The sequence below is a fragment of the Petaurus breviceps genome, unplaced genomic scaffold (assembly GCF_028583685.1).
Source record: "Petaurus breviceps papuanus isolate PSGF00001 unplaced genomic scaffold, PetGlider_PUasm1.0 172, whole genome shotgun sequence".
Lineage (NCBI taxonomy): Eukaryota > Metazoa > Chordata > Mammalia > Diprotodontia > Petauridae > Petaurus > Petaurus breviceps.
The window spans coordinates 682,785-692,056 of NW_027185755.1; the positions used below are offsets into that span (position 1 = coordinate 682,785).

At 45.1% G+C, this 9,272-nt stretch overlaps 1 protein-coding gene across 1 annotated transcript in view; it reads left to right on the top strand.

Moving 5' to 3' along the window:
• Window positions 1–8,844, top strand: part of ACSBG2 (acyl-CoA synthetase bubblegum family member 2) — a 63,744-nt gene extending 54,900 nt beyond the window's left edge. Inside the window, exons 12-15 of the mRNA XM_069082871.1 lie at window positions 4,119–4,336; window positions 4,963–5,102; window positions 5,278–5,524; window positions 6,779–8,844. Coding sequence (XP_068938972.1) covers window positions 4,119–4,336; window positions 4,963–5,102; window positions 5,278–5,524; window positions 6,779–6,852 — 679 coding nt within the window. The 3' untranslated portion in view covers window positions 6,853–8,844. The remainder of the gene's footprint in view (window positions 1–4,118; window positions 4,337–4,962; window positions 5,103–5,277; window positions 5,525–6,778) is intronic.
• The last annotated feature ends 428 nt before the right edge of the window (window positions 8,845–9,272 follow it).

A 9,272-nucleotide genomic window follows, 5' to 3' on the forward strand; every position in this document is an offset into this window, starting at 1 on the left:
AGAAGACCTGTGTGTTGTAGGCTGAGAAGGAAAAGGTACCTGAAGGCAGATGGTGGGAGATGAAGAGTCACAAGGTGTCTGGATGGAGAGGGTCTCCTGTGACTTGGGAGGACATGCTCTCATGTCTCTGCCCCTCCCTTCTCAGCCTCCAGGCTTATGGTGCAGAGGAGCAGTTCAGAAGAGACAGTGTAGGTCAGCCATTGACAAACGATGGTGTAATAGAATTGTCAGTAGTTTGTTACTATTATTGAAGGGCCCTTAGAACACAGGATGGCAGAGATGGGGAGGATACTTAGAACACAGAGTGTCAGAGCTGGGAGGGCCCTTAGAACATAGGATGTCAGAGATGGGAGGGCCTTTAGAACACAAGAGTGTCAGAGCTGGGAGGGCCTTAAAACACAGGATGTCAGAGCTGAGAAGGAACTCAGAACATAGAATGTCAGGGCTGGGAGTAGCCTCAGAGACCAGAATGTCAGGGTTGGCAGGAACCCTGGAATGCAGAAGGTCAGAACCAAGGGGAACTTAGAACACACAAGTTATCAGAGCAAGGAGGACCTTAGAGGTAATTTACTTCAACTTTATTCTTTGACTTTTTTTTTAAGAGACAGGGAAGCTAGGGGTGGTCAGGTAACACAGCGAGTAAGAGCACTGGCCCCAGAGTCGGGATGACCTGGGATCAAATCTGGGCTCAGACATTTAGCACCCACCCAGAAACACCTGGCCGTGTAACCTTGAGCAAGTTACTTAACCCCAGTTGCTTAGGGGCGGCCAGGTGGTGCAGTGAGTAAGAGCACTAACCCCAGAGTCAGGATGACCTGGGATACTTAGCACCACACCCAGAAATAACTGGCCATGTAACCTTGAGCAAGTTACTTAACCCCATTGCTTAAAACAAAAAAAAAAAAGAGACAGGGAAGCTGAGGCCCAGGAGGTAGAAAGTCCAGGATCATAGGTGTTTGATAGCAGAGCTGGGACCTGGGCAGTGCCTTTCTTTGAAAACACACTTTAAAAAAATTCATATTAGTCTTCTTTCTCTGCAGTCTAATGCCCTTTCCTTCTGTTTGTCATCAATTACAAGCACAATTTAGTGTCAAGCCTGGTGCTAGAACAGAGGGAAGGTACCAAGGCCTTATATCACTTAACAGTTTCCAGTCAAGTAGTATTGGGACTAGGGATAAGGAAGTTACAGAGAAAAACAGAAGAAGAACCAGGATTTATATGATGCTTTAATGCTTGCAAAGAATTTTGCATATTTTATCTCATTTAACCCTCACAGCAACCCTGTGAGATAGATCTACTATTATTCTCATTTTACAGATGATGAAACTGGGTGGGAGGATGGGTAAGTGACTTGTCCATGGTCACACAGCTAGTAAGTATAAGAGTCAAGCTTTGAACTCAGGTCTTCCTGACTCCAGGCCTGGTGCTCTATCCACTGCACCATCTGGCTGCCTTCTTAGTGGGATTTTGGCATCAGAGCTGGCAACCCATACTTGAGTAGGAATCCCTTCTGCAACCTAGTTTACAGATGGACATTCAGCCTTTGCTTAAAGGTCTTTCATGATTGGGGTGGGGGTGGGGAGGAACTTAATGTCTTTTTTTGTTGTTGTTAGTTTATTTATTTTTAGTTTTAACATTCACTTCCATAAGTTTTAAATTTTCTCCCTGTCCCTCTCCTCCTTCCCTCCCCAAGACAGCATGCAATCTGATATAGGCTCTACATATACATTTCCTATTAAACATATTTTCACATTAATCATGTTATATAGAAGAATTATAATGAATGGGAGGAACTATGAGAAAGGAAAAAAAATGAAACAAAACAAAAAAGAAAATAGCCTGCTTTGCTCTGCATTCAGACACCATAGTTCTTTCTCTTATTGTGGCTGGCATTTTCCATCATGAATCCCTTGAAATTGTCTTAGGTCCTTGCGTTGCTGACAAAGGCTAAGTCTCTCATAATCAGTCATCACACACTATGGCTGTTACTGTGAACAATGTTCTCCTCGTTCTGCTCACTTCACTTAGCATCAGTTCATATAAGTCTTTCCAGGTTTTTCTGAAGTCTACCTATTCATCATTTCTTATTCCATTACATTCATATACCACAGCTTGTTCAGACATTCCCTATTTGATGGGCATCCCCTCTATTTTCAGTTCTTGGCCACCACAAAAACAGCTTCTGTGCATATTTTTGTACATGTGGGTCCTCTTCCCATTTTTATGATCTCTTTGGAATATAGACCTAGTATTTTATTATTAGATTATTGTATAATTAGATAATTATTATATAGACCTAGTATGTTATTGCTGGATCAAAAAGAGTATGCACATTTTTATAACCCTTTGGGCATAGTTCCAAATTGCTCTCCAGAATCGTTGGATCAGTTCACAACTCCACCAACAATCAATTACTGGAACTTACTATCTTTTAAGGCAGCTAATTTCATTTTGGTTTAACTGTGAGAGACAGGAGGTTTTTCCTTCCCTAAATCTACGTGTCTCCATGTTCTCCTTGTTCCTAATTTTGCTCTGTGGGGCCAAGCAGAATGAGTCTAATCTCTCTTTCCAGCCCTTTAAATACTTCTCCAGGCCTTCTCCTCTCCAGACTAATATCTTTCTTAAAATGTAGCAACCAGAACTGGATGTGGGATTTCAGAAGGGATCTGACCTGGGGAAAGGATAGTGGAGCCATCTAATAATTTAACCTAAGATCTCTTTAGTTCTTTTTGGATAAAAAATTATGACCTTTTCTTTTTATTCTAATAGTTTATTATGTTTATTTTTTAATTTACAATTAAAAAAATTAATCTATTCCTGCCTTCCCTCAGGTGAGCAGATTTTTAAAAAAGCTCTCTATACATTGTGGCATGATCCAGCTATATATATCAGTCATATCTGAAAGTGCCTCTTTCTGCATTTTAAGATCAATTCTGTGTCAGGAGGCAAAGGGTGTGTTTCCTCTTCACCCTTTTGGGTTCTCATTTCATCATTGGGTTGCTTAGAGTTTTAATGTTTTCCCAAGTGATTTTTTTTCCATTATATTCTTGTAGGTATAGAAATTGATCTCCTCTTTCTTTTCACTTTTGATCTGTTTTAGTTTGTTAAAGTCATTAGCTCTTTTGACTCTGGGGTCAATAGATGCACCCAAACCCCAAGATCTTTTTTCACAGCAAATGTTGTCTGGCCAAACCTTCCTCATTCTGTACATAGATGCTTGGTTATGTAGACCCAACAATAGGACTTGACATTTGTCCTCAGGCAGTTTCACCACATTCAGTTTTGGCTCTCACTCCACTGTATTGGTGAGACCCTTTGGAACCCTAACGCTGGCCATCTGTCTTCTGAGTTCAGCCTAGTTTCATGGTATCTAGTAGAGCATTCTTTTCCATTCTCTCTTGCCACTAACAAGCATTACGCTTTCCTTGGGTGTCCTTGCTCTGTGTCCTGGGAACTCTCTTGCTATCTTTCCTGGGCTTTGCACCTGTCTGTTGTTGATGATCTCACCAAAGTTGGCAGTGTGGGTTAGAACTGCCTGCATGTCCTAGAGGAGGGGAGAGAGAAGGGTATGAGATGGGGGCTAGGCTTCTGAGCCCCACAATGCTCTTCCTGGCAAGGAGGCAATTAACAAATGCTTATCGACTGGTTGGTTACCTCTTGTAGTAGAGAGAACCCTGGGCTTGGGGTCAGGCAAGCCTTGTGTCTGAATCTGGGCTTGGACACTTTCTCTGCAAGTCTTGTAACTTTGGAACCTCAGTTTCCCCATCTGTAAACTGGGTATTAATCTTTGCACTACCTACTTCATCAGATTGTTATGTAGAAAGCTCTTTGTAAACCTTAACAAACCATTAAAATTAGAGCAGCTGGGAATAATGGAGTACATTTATCTTAAGCTTTATAGTTTATGTTCTTGTGAGAAAGTATTTTTGTCCCTATTTTAGAGAAGAGGAAACTGAGGCCTGTAGAGGAAAATCACCTTGCCCAAGGTCATAGGTTGGGTAAATGGCAGAGCTGGGATTGACTTCCCTGCCTTTTGACTCAAGCTCAGAGTCCTGCCCGTTCCCCTGCCTTGCTCTCTGCAGACCTGGGTTTGTAAGTATGCTCCTCTCTCTTTCTAGCTGTGGGAAAGTGATGCATGGTTGTAAGAACCTGATATACCAGAAGGACCAGGAGGGCATTGGAGAGGTCTGCTTCTGGGGCCGCCATGTCTTCATGGGCTATCTGGACATGGAAGACAAGACTAGGGAGGCCATTGATGAGTGGGGCTGGCTTCACTCTGGAGACCTTGGGAAGATGGACAGCGATGGCTTCCTTTATATCACAGGCAGGATCAAAGGTAATCTGTGGGAAGGAAGGAAGGAGGAAGGGAGGAATAGTGGAGGGAGGAAAGAAGGAAAAATTAAGTTCCTAATATAAGGCACTCTGCTAAGTGCTTCACAGATATTTCATTTGGTCCCTGTAACAACCCTGGGAAGTAAGTGATATTATTTATCATTCCCGTTTTAGAGGTGGGGAAATTGAGGCAGATGGAGGTTAAGGGTTTTATCCAGGGCTACATAGCTAGGAAGTGTCTCTGAGGTCACCCTTGAATTCGAGTATTCTTGACTCTAGGCTCACCCAGTTGCTTCTGAGCTCAGACATTTACTAGATATGTGATCCTGAACAAGTACTTTAACCTATGTTTCCCTCAGTTTTCCTCATCTGTAAAATGGAGTTCATAGTAGTACCCACCTCCCAGGATTGGGAGGATCAAATAAGAGAATGTTTGTAAAGTGCTTAGTGGACTGTTGGCACATAGTGAATGTTACATAGATATCAGTTGTTGACAGTGATGAATATTACGGCTCATGCCTTTGATCTAAGTTCAGTTCTGTGTAGCAGATGTTTCTTTGGATACTTTTCATTTGGTCCAGGGCTTGTTGACCTTGGAAGAAAACCCATTGACCCACTGCTTTGTTCCAGAGCTCATCATCACCGCTGGGGGGGAGAATGTCCCTCCTGTCCCCATCGAGGACTTGGTCAAGCAGAAGATTCCAATCATCAGCTTTGCCATGTTGGTGGGCGACAAGGCCAAATTCCTCAGCATGCTCTTGACCCTTAAGGTAACCTTGGCTCTGGGTCATGGGGGGTTTTCCAAAGGGCAGACTTGGGCTCTGGAGACCAAGAGGGAAATCCCCCAGTCTCTGGCTCCTAAAACTGACCTCTTTACTCGAGGACCTTTGGGGTAACTTTGGGAGCATGGGTGAGGATTGCCATTGGTGTGTTTTTCTCCAACAGTGCCAGGTCGACTTAAATACTGGGGAACCCCAAGATGACCTTTCGCCTGAAGCCCTGGAGTTTTGCCGGAAGTTGGGGAGCAAGTCAAAAAAAGTGTCAGATATTGTAGATGGCAAAGACCGCCTTGTTTATGAAGCCATTGAGAAGGGCATTGCCGATGTCAACAGTGAGGCCATCTCCAATGCCCAGAAGATTCAGAAGTGGATGATATTACCTAAGGACTTCTCCATTTTTGGTGGAGAGTTGGGTAAGTGGAGGTTGCATGGCGTTCTTGGTGCTGGAGGTGGAGTGGGGTGGGCAGAGCAGGGCTTGACATTCAGGGGAGGAGGGTGTTGGGTTTCTGGGGATGGTTCAGATTCTGATAAGCTTTCCTTAGGGCAAGTCCAAGTAGTCTAAACAGCCCCTGAATTGGGCATTAGCTTCTTCCATTCTCCTGTAGTTATAGCTTGTTTGATATCTGCCATGGGGCCTGTAATCCCAATGTGTCTCTTGGAGTAGTGAGAATATGTGGGAATAGAAAAAAGCACTCACCCCCACCAACAGGAAACACATGGCATGAGGACTCTAATGCTAGAAGGGACCTAAGGTCCCTCTGAGGGAGGCACAGCCACTTAATTTTCTCTAAGCCTCAGTTTCCTAATCTATAGAATGGGGGCATGAAGAGCCTCTAGCTGCCTTCACTGGGTGGTTGTATAAATTTTGAAGCGTCTATAAAGTCCCTAGAAGGGACCATCCTTTACAGCTGTCTGGAGGACAGGGGAGGGGAAGGTTTGCACCCAGGTGGAGCAGGGGTTGTGACCTCTTCTGGGGTCCTGGACCCCTCTGGCAGTGTGAAAGCCTATGAACTCCTTTTTCAGTTCCTACTGGTGCATGTGTAAGATAAAATGCATGAGATTACACTCACCAGAATATTTTAAAATGTTAAAAAGGAAAAAATATTAAAAAAGAAAAGGTTTCCAGACCTCAGGTTAAGAACCCCCACTCCCCTGGCATTCATTGCCTTTTCTACTATACTATGGGTGAATGGAAGATGCCTTTTCCATGACTAACCCAGCTGGTCTTCATTTCCATCCATCAACCCCTGCTTCTGCATTTAGGTTACCCCCTGCTCCTCTCATCCTCTGTAGTCACTGGCAATAAGCCTTTCTTTAAAGCACTTCAAAATTTACACAAGCACCTTCTTCATGACTACCCAGTGAAAGCAGATAGAGGTTCTACATGCCCCCATTTTATAGATTAGGAAATTGAGGCTTGGAGAAGATTAAATGATTTTGCCTCCCTCAGATTACATGCCCAGTCAGTGGTAGAACCAGGATTGGCCCAAATGGGTCCTCCTAACTCTTAAATCCTGCCATTCAGCAGGGAGGGTTGTGAGACCCGGAGCCCAGCTGGTCCTAAGTCTGGCTTGCCCTACACCATTAACCTTGACTCCTCTTTCCCCAGCAGCAGCTTCCACCTTATCTTGGTGGGAGAAAGCCACAATCTGACTTTTCTCTCACAGGTCCCACCACAAAGCTGAAGAGGCCCATAGTGACCAAAATGTACCAACAACAGATTGAAAGTTTCTACCAGTAGCTTCAGGCCAGCTGGCCAGAGGCTGCCCATCCTTGTAAAACTTAATTTTTCCAGCCTGGTAGGCTGTTCAATGAACATTTCCAATCCTACAGACTGGCACTGATGTCTCTGTCCAGGCCCACTTGTCTGTCTGAGGGACGTGCTTCTCTGGGAGTGAATGAAGACAGAGTATTATTTGTATATGTGTTGTGCATTATATTTCTCTGGGTGTTTAGCTGTCCATGTGGTCTGAGTAACTTCCTTGAGCTTGAGAACCTGGGCTTTGGGTGGGTGCACCCGTCTACCTCTGCTTTTCTCTTCTGTCTCTCCCCACCCCCCGCCCAAGAGGGAGCCTGTGGGTCAGAGCATGTTAAATTATTAATTTATTCTTTACCAAAGTTTTTTGGAATTGAATGTCAAGTACCTTGTCTGCCTGCATCCAGTAAGGAGAGGGTGGAGATGTGGGTATGGGCCTCTTGTATCAAGCAGAGAGCTTTTGACATTAAGCATACAAATCCCTCTCCCTTTCCAGCTTTCTCAGGGCACATCTGGGGAAAGAAGGGGAATCACAGAATGCCAACAAACAAACAGGAATCTCTCCCTCTTCTCTCTCTCCCTCCCCAGTTTCACCAGCATGATAGGTGTTCCTTCCAGTCCCTTGGCAGGTCGCTGTCCCTGGGCTGCAGTCTAGACAAGTGATATACTTGTGGGTTGCTCAGTCCCTCTGACTTTTCCCCCTCCCTGCCCAGACAAGAGCTGTCAGGCCCTGTAATAAACCAAATCAGCCTTCCTGCATCAATGTGGTAGTCAAACCAGGGACAAGGTGATCTGGAGAGACCATGGATGGTAGCTGATGCCAGCAATTACTCCCCCATAGGCCCTTTGCTCCCTTAATACAGCCCTGCCGTTCAGTTTAGGGATTTGATTCCTTTCCTGGAATCTACCAAAGATACAGCAGAGCATGGAATAGGGGGCATTTCGGGAGGGTGGCAGCCAGTGGGATTTCCAGGCTGGGATAGCTTTGTACAGGTTGCGATTTTCACATAGGATCTCGGATGTGGAGTCAGAACGACTTTTGGTGACAATTACGCCTCCCACTCCATCACTTTACAGACAAAAAACAGCTGGGGACCAGAGAGGGAAAGTCAGTTTCCCAAAGTGACACGAGATTGTAAGGGGCAGAGGCGAGATTCAAGCTCAGGTTCTCAGACTGCCGAGCCCCTGCCCCTTTTCCCCTGCAGCACATGCTTCCCTTTTCTACTCCATTTCTACGTAGGGCAGTGGGAGACTTTTCCCTGCTTCTGACACATACTAGCCCTGCTCAACAGTGAAATGATGGGGCTGGATGAGAGAACTTTCAGCTCTGCACCTACATTTTAAGATCAGGAGAGTTTTATGGAGTCCAGCCGAATCCTAATAAGGTGTTGATGAAACTTTTAGAGAGGAAATTGTGTCTGGATTCTCCAGCCCTTCCTCTCTAGCAGCAATGGGTGAGTGCCATCACAGCCATGACAGTTAACATCTTTCTAGGGCTTGAAGGTTTGCAAATGATTGTCTTACTTGAGTTCTCATTTTTGAGGAAGGTGCTGCTGTTACTTCCATTTTATAGATGAGGAAACTGAAACAGGGACAGATATAGCTAGTGTCTGAGGCTGTATTTGAACTTGGGTCTACCTGCCTCTCAGGTGTAGCACTGTCCATTACACTGTCCATTAGGGCTAAAGCTCTGGTAAGTGCATCCATATCCTTTGTGAAAGCCCTGAGCCAGCAAATCAGAGGCACCTTGCTGAGCTAAAAGTAAAAGGTTTGTGGCTTAGAGGGCCTTGGTCTTTTTGGAGGGATCTTGTCAGGAGACAAGGCTGGCCTTTACCAGGTAGCTCAGGAAGCCAGCAGCCAGCCCTTGTCTAGACTACCTGGGACTTGTGTCCTCCGAAATGAATGGTGGAGCTTGGATGTCACTGGGCTCACTTTCCAAGAGTGCTGTCAGTCAATAAAACATTTCTTTGACAAGTCCCCATGGTGGTCTCTCCTTTCTGATTGGTGCTTTTGTCTCGAAAACAGCAGCCCTGCATTCCTTGGTGGCATGTGTGTATGGCATCTTGGCAAATATCCTCTTGGATTTTGATAGAAAGGGACAAATGTTGCCAGCCTAACCTGAGGCTTTCCTTCCTTTCTCAGCTCCCCACATCTTTCCTATTTTGATGGATCCGTGGTTTCACCAACACGAAGGTTTCTTCCATGGAGACAAGTCACACCCTCCATGTTGTCTCCTCCTGGGCCATGCTTGACTAAGTCTTTCCATAAATCTTACAGAGAGCAGCCACCTGGCAGGTTGTCCCTTTGATAGTCCACAGACAGCCTTTATCATTGGAAAGGCCCCGAGTCCCACTGTTTCAGCTCACAAACAAGGAAACTGGAGGCCAGAGAGGGAGAGGGAATGG